We start from the raw sequence: 16888 nt of genomic DNA, 5'->3' as shown, positions 1-16888 counted from the left end.
GACAGAGCATCATTAGAAACCTCCCTCTGTACTTCCTCTTCTTTACTCTTTTGTTCTATCTCCTGGAAGTCATGTTACACATTCTTCATAATGATCCTGTGCAAGGAACCAGCTAAGACCATCATGAGTGAGAGGTGGATCTGTTCTGCTGTGTCTCATTGTACCAGCCTCCCCAGACAGGCGCCAGAATGTGGCGACTAGGGGCTTTTCACAGTAACTTCATTGAAGCCTACTCGTGACAATAAGCGATTTTCATTTCATTTCACCAGTGTGTGACTCAGTTCCAACAAACTTTATCATGGAATTAAAGGGTATTCAGACAGAAAGGAACTGAAGCTAATTCCACTCCTTATTTCAATGTTCCGGGCTCCACGTTCCCTATTGGATTTAGTTACATTAATGAGTCCTAGATGTGGTCCCTCTTTAAACGTAAATATCTCTATATCTACCCGACCAAACCCAACTGTAGGCAGCACGATAGCACAGTGCGTAGCACAGTTGCTTCACAGCTCCAGGGTCCCAGGTTCAATTCCCGGCTTGGGTCACTGTCTGTGCGGAGTCTGCACGTTCTCCTCGTGTCTGCGTGGGTTTCCTCCGGGTGCTCCGGTTTCCTTCCAGTCCAAAGATGTGCAGGTTGGGTGGATAGGCCATGTTAAATTGCCCTCGGTGTCCAAAAAGGTTAAGTGGGGTTACAGGGATAGGGGTGGAGGCGTGGGCAGGGTTCTCTTGCCAAGGACCAGTGCAGACTCGATGGGCTGAATTGCCTCCTTCAGCACTGTGAATTCTACAGTTCAAACCCTTGCACAATCCTAACTGATTGCCCTTCCGTCTTCTCTTTTCACCAGTTCAATATGATGTGTGTTTACCATAAGCATGGTTATAAGTTGTATTCTCGAACACCTATAGTGTGGCATGAAGGCCAAGCTGGTCTACATCCTCCTTTAAATCAAAGTCCATCTCCTCGCACAAGATGGGAATCACCGTGGCCATTGTCACAGAAGATCTCAGAATACACCAGACATTGCTTGAAAGGACAGTGGAAGTAGGTCAATATACTTCCAAGAGGAAATAATTATACACTTGGTCCTTTCTCAATGGGTCAGCAATATTCGCCCTTTCCAAGGTCACCAACTCTGGGCAAAAGAAATAAAGGATGTATCACTATAGAGGGTGTGCTGCTGAGTCTTTGAGAGGGGTATGGGGTTCTGCCGAGACCTTTGGGGGGGGGGGGGGGGGGGGGGATAGTATTGGTCATTCACTTGTGCATCACACTACCACTGCAGCCACACAACCCACCCTGAATCCGATAATGCCAGACCCAACCCTGAACCCAAAATCCCAACCTGCCAAGGTCAGGGCACACACGGACAACAAGCCTGCAGAAGATCACCTCACACGGGACGCAAGGCAAAGTTATAGGACAGTCCCAAAAAATCCAGAATGGTTGATTACCCCGAGTGGGACTAACTGGATAGTTCTGTCAAAGATCCAGCACAGGCAGATGGGTCAAATGGCTTCCTTCTGTGTTGCAAGATTCTATGATGATGTCAACTGTGTAATGAAGTCAAAGCCAGAGGTCACAACATGGGTCCTACAGTTTGGTATTTCCACAAGTCAAATTGACCAAATGAACTTTCGGCTCAATATTGAGGCTTATTGTTCCTTCTACACGTTACACATTGTGCCATCATGAAATGCATTGTTCTTGCTAATGGGCATTGAAATGATAAGTTTCTATTTAATGAAGAATCCAATGATATATAATTTATTCTGCAGTAAACCAATGTTTGGAATACATCACCCACAAGCTGAAGCAAAGACATATCCAAAATCTGACATATGAAGCTTGCTATCTTTATTTTATAAATTCCAGTATTGAGGATTGTCTGTTTCTTGGGTGCTGACAGAAACAGAAGGGGCTGACACTTGCCAGTTGAACAATAGTGCAGTTAAAAGAACAATTTGTCTTTAAATGTTCACCCACATATCAAAAACATTTTACAAGTTCAAAAATAATGAAAAAAAAAAATTGTCACAACACTAATGTCGAACCAGTTCAGAATAAACTGCGAATTCTGGAGCTAAGTTTTAAAAGTTAAACTGTGTACTCTTAAATGAAGGTCAATGCAAAATAATTCTGTCCAGGAATGGTTTTTTAATCACGAGGAGTTAACACACAAATTATCCCAGACTGAAACCAGTGCCCTTACTTTTACCCTGTGCTTTAACTCTTATGTACACAATAAGACTATATTTTATTGCAGATAATTAACAGCTGCGTTCCGAGCTCAAACTTAGGCATTAAAGTCATTGAGCTCATCATTTCTATGCAGCTGAGAGGATCTGTGCATCACTTTAATGCCTGAATTTGCTTTTATAAAGAGAAAGAAAACACACCAGGCTGTATACAGTTCTCATCATTTCCATGGAGAATGCAGCAACCTAGCGTTTTAAATGATCTACAACCTTGCTCAACAGAAAACCTTAATATGCCTTTGAAACAGCTACATTGGCTGCATGATGTGCAGGTAAAGAATGTGCCCTGTCATGCTTTCTTGAACCTGAAGCAGTGTTCAAAAGCCCTTCCAGGGAGATTCCAGCAGCTTGCCCAGAGGTAGAAGACATCCAGCAAAATGTCCAACTCAAATTCCTTTGGTCAGAATTGAAAGAAAACTGTTCCTGTTGCAAGAAGCAAATGCAGAAACATCTTGGGTCAGATGGTGAAAATTTGAACAATTCTTTGTATCAACATGATGTATTGTTCCGATTTCCTCGGTCCGAATCAGCTAATTAAAGTTAAATCGCCATGTCACCGGGAAACTGCTACACAGGGTCAAGTAGAAACAGTGTAGGAGCAGCAATCCTGTGACATGCAAAGTTAGAAAACAGCCAGAAGTCTGAATTTATCGATACGTTTGCAATTCCAAGACCATCAGAAACAAAATGGAGTTTGATGTTCATAAATAAAAATTAAGCAGCAATACAGTGCAGATTTATATGTGCCTGGATCTTAATCAGATTGGACTAAACTCATCTGAATCCCTGTGAAACTACTGGCCCATATTACTAACCAGTGCATGTTATTGATACAATAGATACCGTGAAAATAAATACACAACTCGGCTCATTTAATGGATTGATTGAATTCCCAGTTGAAAGGAAGATTGGAAAATTGCATTCATAAGTATCTGCGCACACATACAGACAGATCTAAACATAGCCCGTATAAACTGGTTAAATAAGATCCCCATGGCCAAAGATACACTATTCACTTTAATTAAGTGAACTACAAAAATGTCAGCTATACTCAATTAAATAAAGCAAACTATTCAGATCATCTCTATTACAGATTTTCATCTAAAGTGTTACTTGGAGGTTACTTTTCCGGTTGATTGTTAAACTGCAGAAAACAGTTTAATTTACACATGCCGTTCTGAATTGGAACTATATTCCCTCACAGTGGGTTAAAATCCTGGCACTCCCTCCCTACGATCACTTCAAGAGTACCTAGACCACAAGAATTACAATGAATCAAGGCGGCATCACCCCACCACCTTCATGGACAAATAGAGATTGGCAATAAATGATGTTTATATATCCATTTGGGTTAAAAACAAAAAAGCAATACAACAATCTGCACCCCTCCCCCCCCCCCCCCCCCCCCAAAATTGGCATTTCTTCCAGAATGTTTACCCACCAGTTCTTAACTTGCACCTCATGGCAATTTCAGCAGATCAACATCAAAATTTGAGGACCAGGCCAAATGGGTGCAGAGTTAAGACAGAGGAGGACTGTGACAAAATACTGGAAGGCATAATAAATATGCCGAATGGACATGTAATTGGGAAATGAATTTCAATTTGGATAAGGCAGAGGTGGGACATTAAAAGAAGCAGAGAGAAGAAGATGCACAAATCACTAAAAGTAGCGGTCCAGGGCATCATCAAAAGCAAACACAAGAACTGGGGTTCTCCAGCAAAGGTTGAGGGCTGACTTGATAAATGCCCTCAACATTAAGAAAGGGCTTTATAAGGTGGATGCAAAGCGGGTATTTCTACTTGTCGACTCCAAGGGTAGGGCTATAATCAGAAAGCAGCCACCAACAAATTCAACAGGAAATTCAATTCACCCACAAAGTGGTCAAAATGTGGAATTTGCTACCACAAACAATGACTGAAGTGATTAGCAGACACACATAAGGGGAATCTAGAGGAAGAAAGGAACCAACGGCTATATTAAAGAGGTTACATGAAGGCGGTTGGGAGGCTTCGGTGGAACATAAACGGCAGCATAGACCTACTAGGTTAAATGACCCATTTCTCGATTATAATAACTTTGCAACTTCTCTTAGATAGGAAACAGTCAGAAAGATAAAGGTGCAGATTCCTCCAGCTGCCACAAACATTAACAAATAGCAAAGCGCCGATAAACAGAATAAAACTAACAGTAGGGCAAGTTAACAGGAGCTACATTCATAGTGAACTCCTCATTAGTGAACCAGCAAGGGCAGCATGGTGGCGCAGTGGCTAGCCCTGCTGCCTCACAGCGCCGAGGTCCCAGGTTCGCTCCCGGCTCTGGGTCACTGTCCGTGTGGAGTTTGCACATTCTCCCCGTGTTTGCATGGGTTTCGGCCCCACAACCCAAAGATGTGCAGGGTAGGTGGATTGGCCACCCTAAATTGCCCCTTAATTGGAAAAATGAATCAGGGACGCCAAATTTATAAAAACAAAAGAAAATTAGTGACCCAGCAAACTCTGAACTGACTGTCACTGCATCTGGGGGATGAAGCCAAAAGGGCAACAATTTTTTCTCATTCAATGTCATCCCATCAAACGGCATGTAAAAGTGACTGGGGGCAGCAACAACTCACACTTCATATACTTCAGTAAGAAGTCTTACAACACCAGGTTAAAGTTGTTTGCTTGTTTCTTTCTGGAACCTACCTCTTCATTCACCTGAGGAAGGAGCAGTGCTCCGAAAGCTAGTGATTCGAAACAAACCTGTTGGATTTTAACCTGGTGTTGGAAGACTTCTTACTGTGCTCACCCCAGTCCAATGCCAGCATCTCCACTTCATATACTTGAATCATTAGTGTCTCAAACTCCGGTCAGTCAGATCAAGCAAGTCACACCACAGGGTTTGGACTTGAAGCAGTACAAATGTCGGAACAACCTGACACACAGCTCCAGACCATGGTGGTCCGTTTATTTAATTTTTAAAAGTCACGTGGAAAAGAAAATTCTGGTGCGTTGCCCCAATGAAGACATATAGAGTAGCTGCAGAACTTCCAGGTACCGAGCCCAGACCACCTTGTGTCAACTGAACTGCAGTTTCTGTCCATTTACACTTCTGCTTATACAGTGGTCTTTTCATTAAACAGCCCTAGGTACGATGACTATGCTTATTTTGATTCATTTTAACACAGTAAATTAAAAATCACCGTCTCCTGCTTTGGTGGCTGTGGCTGAAATGATTTTCGCACAATCAGATTTTCAAGGAAATTTAGAAATCAGAAAGTTCAACACAATTTCAAAACTGACGCAGTTAGAGGTTAGGATGGTTCACAGTTCTCATTATCTACAAACACACTCCAGGTATTCACCAGCATGTAGGAAATTAAGTTTTGCTCTTACCTGCCACAAGCACTTATTTTATAAAATGAAACAATAGCAAGGCAAGTTAATACAGAGCCCAATGGGAGCATTGAGATGCCAAATCATTCTGATGGTCCTGCAGGGCTCCTGACCCCATTACGTTCAATCCCAGGATGTCCAAAAATGCATCACAGCCAATGAAGAATTTGTGGAATATCATCACTGTGTAATGCACTGAATTCCTTGTCAGTAATGTACCTTGAATCCCTTGGAATGTTTATCCAAGTTAAAGACACAATCTAAATGCAAGCAGCTGTCGTTGACTGCTGGTACCAGAGATGCATTAGGAACAGGCATAACTGGTGCCTGGTACAGAGACACGAGAAAAAGTCAGCTGTTACCAGGGACATTCACAGTAGTCTTCTGTGTACGACCCAAGTTTTTATTTTGAGTGCTACTGTGGATTCTCATAAAGCAGCAGGGAGAATGGAAGTGCTTATTAAGAATTTTTAAAAAAATACACAAGTACTGAAAAACAATATTGCATGGATTGAACTGTTAAGTCATAATGCCTACTTTACATAAAGTTGCTTGTAACAGCAAGGATATGGCTGTGTATTGAAAAAACTACATGTCATCAAAGCTTTACATATTGCACTCATCAGGACATCTCACAAGAATATCAAATGTAAAGGGAACAATAACTTACACATCATGAAGAGATTTGTTGACAAGTGGACGCAAACTGTATAGGCACTGCCATGGAGAATGCACCAGTTAACTGACTGACAATTAACTGCCAAGTTTTGTTTAAATTCAAACTCGGGAATCTGATTGGTCACAGCATTGCCCTCTTCATTACAGGTACCAACCAGCCCGTGCTTGTAAAATTCAAAATATAGTGTCCAACATTAGATGTGATACCCCGATTGGACTGCACTCGCTAAACAATCCCGAGTGTGCTAAGAATTATACTGACGGGCAGCACGGTGGCCTTGTGGTTAGCACAACCGCCTCACGGCGCTGAGGTCCCAGGTTCGATCCCGGCTCTGGGTCACTGTCCGTGTGGAGTTTGCACATTCTCCCCGTGTCTGCGTGGGTTTCGCCCCCACAACCCAAAAATGTGCAGAGTAGGTGGATTGGCCATGCTAAATTGCCCCTTAATTGAAAAAAATAATTGGGTAATCTAAATTTATAAAAAAAAAAAAAAAAGAAAGAATTATACTGACAACCAGTTTAAGATTATCAGTCAGCCTCGCAGTGTGGATCACTTATGCGGGCTAGAAGCTACAGTGATTAATAAACAAGGCCCTGTTCTTTGCAGACATAAAGAACATGCACAAACATTGTGCCTGTTTCAACTAAACAAAATAGGCAAGAGCCATTCTGATTCATTCTCCAGCACAACACCTTGACCACAGTCATCCTCTGCCTGGTTCAAATTTAAACAACGCTTGGCAATTAATTGTCAGTCGTCAGTTAACTGGTGATTTCTTCAAGGCAATGTCTCTATCAATCAGAGTCCACTTGCTAACTAATCAGCAGTCCTTTCTCATGAAGTATAAATTGCTCTTACGAATTGACCTGATAAATGCAGGACAGAAAACTTTGGAGTATCGTTCTCAGCAATACTCAAGTTCTGCATATGGCTGCATTCATACTCAAACTTTAAAATTAACATCCAACGCCACTTCAGCACTCAAACACATAACCTAGGTGCATACTTCAGTGCAATAGTCAGGGCTGGTTGCATTGCTAAAGATGCCAATTTTCAGTGTTGGGATATATCCCGCTGTCCTGTTCTATATTCCTTCATTAAACACCATAAAAAAAGCAGCTAACTGGTGATGCATCGCACTGCTATCTGTAGAATCTTTCTGTCTGAAGTCCTGTTTGTTTACAGACCAGTGACCACACTGAAATGTGCATTACTGTGAAGAAACTTGGTCACTCCGAGAACATGATAAAGTGCTGCCTAGATGACAAGAGGAAGAAAATTTGTATACTGCCCAAGAACTGACACGTTCAGAGACATTCCTGGATATTTAACGATATCACTCCTTGAATTGATAATTGGCACTTGTGGAGTGTTGGATTACGCCAACCTAACCCATAATATCCGTGTTTGCGTGGGTTTTGCCCCAAAAAACCCAAAGATGTGCAGGGTAGGTGGATTGGCCACGCTAAATTGCCCTTAATTGGAAAAAATGAATTGGGAACTTTAAATTTATTTTAAAAAACTAACCCCTAATCACAAACCAGAAGATGGCGCCGGAGCGAGGCAACGTGAGCTCTCCCCAACAGATCCACTTTTTACTTAACTTATACTCGTTCCTTATTATGTATTTTCTTTTATTCCCCTTTCTTCCCATGTACTTAATGATCTGTTGAGCTGCTCGCAGAAAAATACTTTTCACTATCCCTTGGTACACGTGACAATAAACAAATCCGATCCAAACAGTCCCTTCAATCCAGGAATCTCACTTACCTTTTGGCGCATGCAACGTTTTAAATGCTCGCCTATTATTTAACTTCACTGATCACTAAAATAAACAGAATATTGGAAATATGCAGAAAGAGGCAGATTATCAGAAAATGCTGGAAACAATCCAGGTCAGGCAGCATTTATGGAGGGGGACAAACAGAGTTAACCATCTGGATCGATGACCTTTTAAGGAATTTTTGTTGCTGTTTGTTCCCAAACATTTCTGTTTGTATTTCAGATTTCTAGTTCCCCCTTTTACATCACCTGTCAATCTCCAGCTCAGGGCTTCCCAAACTTTGGGTGAGTGTTGCGAGATGAGATTTTTGGTGCTGTGAGCTGAGTCAGCATTGGCTACTGTGGAACTCGGGCTGAGTGCTAACAACTGCAAAGCTCTCCAAAAGGTAGGTGTTTCTTTTTAAGCAAAAAATGGAAACTTAAACAATTCCCAGCCTCTCCACGCTCCTAGCTCAGAAGCTAAAAACACCCCACCCCACACCAGTTGTAGATAACTCTGAGTTCACATCAAATCTGAGCCATTAAAATGGGGTCATACTGAGATAAAGTTTGGGGAAGCACTGCTCTAACTCTTAAAACAAATGTTTTTGTGAGAAACTCTGACATTTCTCTGACATGAGATAACTCATTCATGGTTAAATGTGGAAGCCAAATAGCCTGAACCTCAACGTAGATTAGAAGATTGAAGTAAATTGAGATTCAGGACACTAGATCTAACATTTACCCTCACTTAACACCTTGCTAGATCCAACGGCATATTTAAATGGTAGCTATTGCTGGAGACTCTGAGCTCAGTAAACTGTTTTTAATCACCATAAAACACACCATTTTTCAAGCAAAAGTTAACGGTTTAGCAGCGCTTATGCAGAATTGAAAAAACATTGCAGAGATTGGGGATCGCCTCAAAACTGCAGAGTCTCATTGTAGAATGACAACCCCCCCCCCATTGTGGTAACACAGGCTGCAGCCGCCGCGCGAGGTCCCTGAACGATGTGAGCACACACGAGCGACACCGTCGAGGACTCGGCCCCATCGGGGAAGGGGCATCGGGGGGAGGTCCTCAGGTGACGGTGGCGTACTCCCCAAGTACGCCGTTTTTAAATGGGCGGAGCATCGCAAAAACAGCATCGCGCGCCCCCCCCCCCCCCCCCCCCCGATTCCGGCGTAAACGGGGATTCTCCGGCCAATTGCCGAACATGATTTTGGCGTTGACAAATCCAGCCCAAGGTGTACAAGTGAACATTTGTTGAGAACATACACACTAGTAAACAGCGAGGGGGATAGTAGCAGATTTCAGGAAGACACTAACTTGTCAAACGGGCAGACGAAATTTAATGCAGAGAAGTGGGAAATAATGCATTTTGGAAGGAAGAAAGAAGTGTATTATCAACAAAATGGAACAAATTTTAAACGGGGTACAGGATGAGAAGTCTGTCGTTTCAGGCAAACAAATTTGTGAAGGCGTCAGGACAAGTTGAGACGGCTGTGAAAAAAATTATTATGGGACCCGGGCTTTATAAAGTGATACATAAGGAAGTTAAGTCTTTTTAAACCACTGCTTTAACCTCAGTTAGAGCAGTGTGCTCAATTCTGCACGGGACTTGGAAAAGGTGCAGAGGAGATTCTGCTACAACTGTACCAGGGATGAAGGGCTTCAGTTGTGTGGAATAAGGAAGTAAGCTGCCATCGTTCTCCTCAAAGTAAAGGTTAGGTTTAATAGAGGTGTTTAAAATTATGAAGGATTCTGGTGGCACGGTGGCGCAGTGGTTAGCACTGTTGCCTCACAGCGCCGAGGACCTGGGTTCAATCCTAGCCCCGGGTCACTGTCCGTGTGGAGCTTGTACATTCTCCCCGTGTCTGCGTGGGTCTCACCCCCACAACCCAAAAGATGTGCCGGGTAGGTGGATTGGCCACACTAAATTGCTCCTTAATTGGGGGGAAAAAAAGAATTGGGCATTTAAATTTATTTTTTTAAATTATGAATATTTGACAAGGAGACTAATTCTTTCAAAGAGCCAGAACAGACACAATGGTCTGAATGGCATGATTCTGGGCAGCACAGAGCTGGTGCAAGGATATTTGCCAGCCTAGGGGAACCTTCAGCCCAATGTGACCCACCCCCACAAATTATTTTTGAGTCTAGTAAAATGTTCCCACACTCATTAACCACTAAAAACTGTCGAACGGATAGGTAGCTGTTGCCTGCCTTCAACCAGGCCAACATGGGCAGCACGGTAGCATGGTGGTTAGCATAAGTGCTTCACAGCTCCAGGGTCCCAGGTTCGGTTCCCGGCTGGGTCACTGTCAGTAGCCAATGTTGTTCCATTGTTTAAGAGCAGCAGGGATAATCCAGGCAATTATAGGCCGGGTGAGCCTTACGTCAGTGGTAGGGAAATTATTGGAAACGATTCTTCGAGATAAAATTTACTTACATTTGGAAACAAATGGACTTATTAGTGATGGACTGCATGGTTTTTGTGAAGGGGAGGTTGTGCCTCACTAATTTGATCGAGTTTTTCGAGGAAGTGACAAAAGATGATAGATGAGGGAAAGACAGTAGATGTTATGGGCAGCATGGTGGTTAGCATAAATGCTTCACAGCTCCAGGGTGGGGGGGGGGGGTTTGTTGGGTTACGGGTATAGGGTGGATACGTGGGTTTGAGTAGGGTGATCATTGCTCGGCACAACATCGAGGGCCGAAGGGCCTGTTCTGTGCTGTACTGTTCTATGTTCTATGTAACCCAGGCACCGGTCTTTGCCTCCCGAGTCCCATCCCACTGCTCCTGCAGCACCATGGCGCTAGTTAGATTTGCGTGACCCCCCCCCCCTCCCGAGGCATGAACTACATCATGAGATCATCACCTGGGGTGGAGTGAGGAAAGGAAGGGAAAGCAATTAAGATGAGCAGCGTGGAGGGAAACGGATGGGAGGCTGCGAGTATGTGGCGCCGGAGCGAGGTGGCTTCTTGCAAGCTGTGCTCAGCATACCCTCTAATTCTATCTTTTACTCTCGTTCTATGCTTCTAAAACTTCATTCTAACTCTTTTAAACTCTCTAACAAGGTCCTTATTCAATTACTTAATTAAGTTGATCTTTTCTCGACACCTTGCTATAACTAACATATTCTACAGTCTCTCCTTCCGTCCCTCTGTACGGTATGCATTGTTTGTACAGCATGCAAGAAACAATACTTTTCACTGTATACTAATACAATGTGACAATAATAAATCAAATCAAATGTGTGGTTTGGGTGGGGCTGGGAAAGAGCGGGTCGCTGTTGTTGCCTGCTGGAAAATTCCAGATGGACAAGGGAGGGATAAAGGCTAGAACTGAAACGGAATAGTGCCCTGCCCCCAGGCACACTTGGTTAAGTTGCTCATGCTCGTAATAGAGTCTTGGCAATATGATTTTAAAGTTTCCGACTTCATCTTATTGCCACGGTGCCAATGCTGGCATCCTGCGACTGCCACCTCCTAAATTCTTGCTGTCCTAGGTGACCACACTAGCCCTGATTTTGCACAGACCACAAATCAGAAGAAGCATCACTTCGAGTACAGTGTGGTTCTCATTCCAGGTGCCCAGTTTCCAACAGAACGGACTGGGCCTCTATATTTCCTACTGCTAGTGTGCGTGCCAACTGGAGAGGAGAGTGAAAACTTATTTAAAACTTGGAAAATGCTAATTAGAATTGTACATCATTACGACAAAATAGTACTCGTAAGTTCCTTAAATTTCTTGCTTAAAATCACTATAGCCTCAGATCGTTATAAACAGCTATGAGCGTTCACGTAAAATAGATTATTCCAGGGTGAAAACATTTGTTCATTTCAAAGATTGATCGATAAAATGTTGAGTGGCAAATACAATTTATCCAAATAAAGTGCTTGTATATAAGACCCAGACTGAGACATTATTAACTGTTTGCAATTGTTCCAGTTTAGTAATTCCAGGTGTGAACCCAGTTTATTTTCTGGCTTTTTCGCTTTGGATAAAGTAATGAGTTACTGTTGGAATTGAGATTTTCGATTGTTCAAATGAACATTCAGATGAAAGTTGGCACCGGATTTAAGATACAGAAGCACTGGAGTGACTATCTCTCTGCAAATTGAAGTTAAACGGTTAAATCATTATTTGGAATTTGCAGCACAGAAGCAGGCCATGCGGCTCCATTGGTCTACACAGGCGCTTACGGCCCACACAGGCGCTTACAGCCCACACAGGCGCTTACGGCCCACACAGGCGCTTACGGCCCACACAGGCGCTTACGTCCCACAAGCCTCCTCCCACCCAATCACCAAAAGCTTTTTTCCTTTCTTTCTTATGTACTTTTCACTGCTCCCCCTCAAATGCATCTAGAATATTTGCCTCAACTACCCCACGATAGCAAGGGCCACTTTCTCACCAGTCTCTAGACAGAGGCAAGTAAAAGTTATAATACAGATCTTGGCTGGCAAAATAAATTAGGAGTAACATAAATGTAATTTCCTCCCCCCGTCCCTTCTGATTGGAAAACTCCTGGCTGGGGCACAGATCCACAGGGAGCTTCTGACATCTCACTCAGGTGATTACTTTTCAACTAAAGACTAGACATTGAGTAAGCAGGCTGGCCCACTACACAATGATTCATGGCTAAGTTCAATATAATCTTCAATTGTCTATGCTCCAACTGCTTGTCACTGGACAATGGATTATCTGATTGCTCTCTTGTCCGGGGACTTTGAAACCAAGTGCTGCAGCCTCACCTCAATCGCGGGAGAGATCAGCGAACAACATTAATGGGAAGTCAAACCTGAGACATGACTGACTTCATGTCTCAGTGTCTTAGTGAATTTACCCATCCAAGTTCTGTTTGAATGCGCACCGGTTTCCGGTGAATACCCTGGGGGTGAGGGGCAGATTTGAGTGCCCTGCCATTTAAGTTTGCCAGGAGCAGGTTCAGGTATGCAGGTATTCAGGTGGCCCATGATTGGGCCACTATGTATAAATGGAACCTGGCTGGCATGGTGGAGGGGGTGAAGGGGGATCCCAAACGGTGGGATGCCCTCCCACTTTCGTTAGCTGGGTGGGTGCAGACGGTCAAGATGAGTGTCTTGCCGAGATTTGTGTTTGTGTTTCAATCCCCCCCAAAGTTCCTGCTAAAGGCGATCTTTGGTAAGGTGGACAGGTTAATGGGCTGGCAAGACACTGCGGATTCAGCGGGTGTCATTACAAAGTAAGCGGCGGTTGGGGGGTGGGGGCCTTGCACTCCCAAATCTGTTGTATTATTACGGGGCGGTGAATCTGGAGAAGGTCTGGCAGAGTTGGTGGGGGAGGAGGGGGCAGAGTTGGTGGGGGAGGAGGGGGCAGAGTTGGTGGGGGAGGAGGGGGCAGAGTTGGTGGGGGAGGAGGGGGCAGAGTTGGTGGGGGAGGAGGGGGCAGAGTTGGTGGGGGAGGAGGGGGCAGAGTTGGTGGGGGAGGAGGGGGCAGAGTTGGTGGGGGAGGAGGGGGCAGAGTTGGTACAGGTGGAGGACGAGGAGGCATTGTGTGGGGGTGTAAGTTTGAGGGCTCTGGCTGCAGCCCCGCTTCTGTTAGCCCCGGGGAAGTATATGGAGAGTCCACGTGGTGGCTTCGTTCTTGAAGGTCTGAAACCATCTAAGGCGGCATTTTGGTTTGTGTGTGTGTGTGTGTGTGTGTGTGTGTGTGTGTGTGTCAGTGCTGGCTCCTATTTGTTTTTTAAAAATAAAGTTAGAGTACCCAATTTCCCCCCCCCCCCAATTTAGGGTCAATTTAGCATAGCCTTGCATCTACCTTGCAAATCTTTTGGGTTGTGGGGGTGAGGCCCAGGCAGACACAGGGAGATATTTTTGTCTTGTTTGTTGCCAGAGGGTGGGGAAGGTTAAGGGGAGAAAATGTCAAACTGTGGGGTTTGTGCTATGATTTTGAAAGATTAATGATTATGTGTTTACGTATGCCCTGGTTTGAATAAAAACATTTTTTTTTTTTTTAAAGAGTGGACGTTGGGCAAGGAATGGTTCAGGGTTGTTCACAATGCTCTCACTGTCAAACAGCATATTGACGTTCGCTACTAATATGTCTCCTTAAATGAAGGAAGGTGTAGGGTGTCCAACGGATCCTAACTCAGGTAAGGAACCTCAGCAGAGGGGAGTAAATCAGAGAAAGACCTGCAAACTTTGGAGAAAGCCCTGAAGAAATTCACTCCAAACAATTCAGAATGATCTTTGTCTTTCTGCAGCCAGACAATGTTTGCATTGGGAGGCGTAGGCAGTCAAAAGTAAGAGCAGGCCCGGAATATAAATTTAAGGGAATTTTTCGCTAAAAATGAATCTGTAGTAATTCTAATTTGTACAATGCTTAGCTTCTATAAAAGATACTGTTCAAATATGTTCAGAGATCATCTGAGTGGGGAATGCTTCAGAAAGCAGCAAATGTTACTTTGCAACTCAGCATTTTTTCGATGCTCAAGTCGTTGAGTTTCCCAGATAATGGTCCAATAAAAGCCACGTTTTTAAAAACATGTTTCAGCTCCAGTTGTTCCAAGCTTAAATAAAAAATATACTCCTATATTGACTGCACAGCAGTAAGAAAAGAACATCAAGAATAATCAATTTTATGTGGAAAACGTGATATTACAGTAGTTTACAGCAGAGCAAACATTTGCAAGCTTTGCTCTGAAACTGCGCACTTTTTTTAATATAGAACTTTTTTTATAATAAATGTTTAAGCACAAGATTCCTACCACATGACAGAAAAATGGATGAACTCCCTGCCAATCGGCTGATCTTGGTCTCATCTTTTAGGTATATTACATTTTACAATGGCCCATAACCTCACAGGTTGATTGTATAAAAAAGATCCCTAAAGACAACTCTTGAAGTTCAAACACAGTCCACCTTCGCCTCCAGGGGCTGCATGGCTTTGATGTCGAGAGACCTCAGTTCTTGAAACGCGTTTGCTCACAGATGTGGTTAAATTTCCTGGAAGGAAAAAGACAAAGGGTTCTGAAAAAGTGGCAAAAGTTCTTTAATTTAACTCATTTCAAAGCAACCCACTTCCCAGTCAATATTAACTCTAATTTATATTACAAGAATCAATCCATATATATATATAAATAATATATATATACACACATCTTGTGCAACCCGGCTGTTCAATGCAATGGGTATACTTGTTGGTCACAAGTAACAACTACATTTATAGCACCTTTTAAGTTGCAAAATGTCCGAAAGTGCTTCATCAAACAAAATTTACGGCGAGCCACAAAAGACAGCATTAAAACATGTGACTAAAAGCTTGGTCGAAGAGGCAAATTTTAAGCATCTTGAAGGAAGTGAGAGAAGAGGATATATTTAGGGAGGGATTCCAGATCTTGGGGTTTGATGAGGTGCCACATAAAAGTCTGATCCAGAAGGAGAGATCACAGGGGATTGGGGGTAGCGTACTAGATTGGACTGAGGATTGGCTGACTGACAGAAAGCAGAGGGTCGGGACAAATGGGTCTTTCTCTGGCTGGTGAACTGTAACCAGCGGGGCGCCACAGGGGTCAGTCCTCGGACCTCAACTGTTTACAATGTACATCAATGATCTGCAAGCAGGAACAGAGTGCAACATAGCAAAATTTGCGGATGATACTAAAATAGGTGGGAAAGCAGGCAGTGGAGAGGAGATAAAGATTTTAGAGACAGATATGGATAGGCTAGGAGATTGGGCCAAAGTTTGGCAGGTGGAGTTTAAGTAGGTAAGTGTGAGATTATCCATTTTGGCCAATAAAAATATAAAGTCAAATTATTTAAATGGAGAGCAGATTTAAGATGTGCCTTGGCAGAGGGATCTGGGTGTCTTGTTAGTGAATCACAGAAAGTTGGTATGCAGGTACAACATATAATTAAAAAGGCAAATGGAATGTTAGCGTTTTTTTTTATAGAACAGTACAGCACAGAACAGGCCCTTCGGCCCTCGATGTTGTGCCGAGCAATGATCACCCCACTTAAACCCACGTAACCCGTATCCCCAATAATACCGCCATTAACCTTACACTATGGGCAATTTAGCGTGGCCAATCCACCTAACCCGCACATCTTTGGACTGTTTATTGCAAAAGAACTGGAGTACAAAAGTAGAGAAGTGTTGTTGCAATTGTATCCAATTGAGGAAGGATGTGGTGGCATTGGAGACAGTTCAGAGGAGATTCTTAAAGGAGAATGGGGATGTGAAACATATCAGCCATGATTGAATGGTGGAGCAGACTCGATGGGCCTAGTGGCCTAATTCTGCTCCTATGTCTTATGGTTTTATTTTGGGGATGAAAGGGTTGACGTACGAGAAGGGATTAAACATTTTGGGCTCATACTTGCTAGAGTTTAGAAGGATGAGAGGGGATCTAGTTGAGATGTATAAAATACTAAATGGGATTGATAAAGCAAACATAGACCAAATGTTCCCCTTTATGGGGTAATCTAGAACGAGAGATCACAGATACAGGTTGAGAAGCGGTAGATTTCGAACTGAGATGAGGAGGAACGACTACTCGCAGAGGTGGTGAATTTGTGGAACTCGCTGCCCCATGGTGCGGTGGAATCTCAATCATTAAATGGTTTCAAGGAGATAGACATATTTCTGATAAAAACAGGTGAAGGGGATATCGGGAACAGGTAGGGAGGTGGATTTGAGGCCATGATATGATTGAATGGCAGAGCAGGCTCGAGGGACTAAATTGCCTGCTTCTGCTCAGAATTCTTATGCTCTTACAACATCAATGGTGGAATGAAGAAAATTAGATTTGAATGAGAAGCCAGTAT

At 43.4% G+C, this 16888-nt stretch overlaps 1 protein-coding gene across 3 annotated transcripts in view; it reads right to left on the bottom strand.

Annotated features, from left to right (window-relative positions):
* Window positions 1-1749: 1749 nt before the first annotated feature.
* The window catches only part of chfr (checkpoint with forkhead and ring finger domains, E3 ubiquitin protein ligase), a 67291-nt gene continuing 52152 nt past the window's right edge, over window positions 1750-16888 (bottom strand). For 2 of the 3 annotated variants that reach the window (XM_038806791.1, XM_038806669.1), the window contains one exon: window positions 14684-15067. In XM_038806791.1, coding sequence (XP_038662719.1) covers window positions 15025-15067 — 43 coding nt within the window. In that variant the 3' untranslated portion in view covers window positions 14684-15024. Of the gene's footprint in view, window positions 2680-14683; window positions 15068-16888 lie in introns of those variants that run through there. The other variant, XR_005461821.1, reaches the window with a different exon arrangement.

This window comes from Scyliorhinus canicula, chromosome 1, assembly GCF_902713615.1.
Source record: "Scyliorhinus canicula chromosome 1, sScyCan1.1, whole genome shotgun sequence".
Lineage (NCBI taxonomy): Eukaryota > Metazoa > Chordata > Chondrichthyes > Carcharhiniformes > Scyliorhinidae > Scyliorhinus > Scyliorhinus canicula.
Note: the sequence above shows the minus strand (reverse complement) of the source record. Positions and strands in the feature narration are given on the sequence as shown.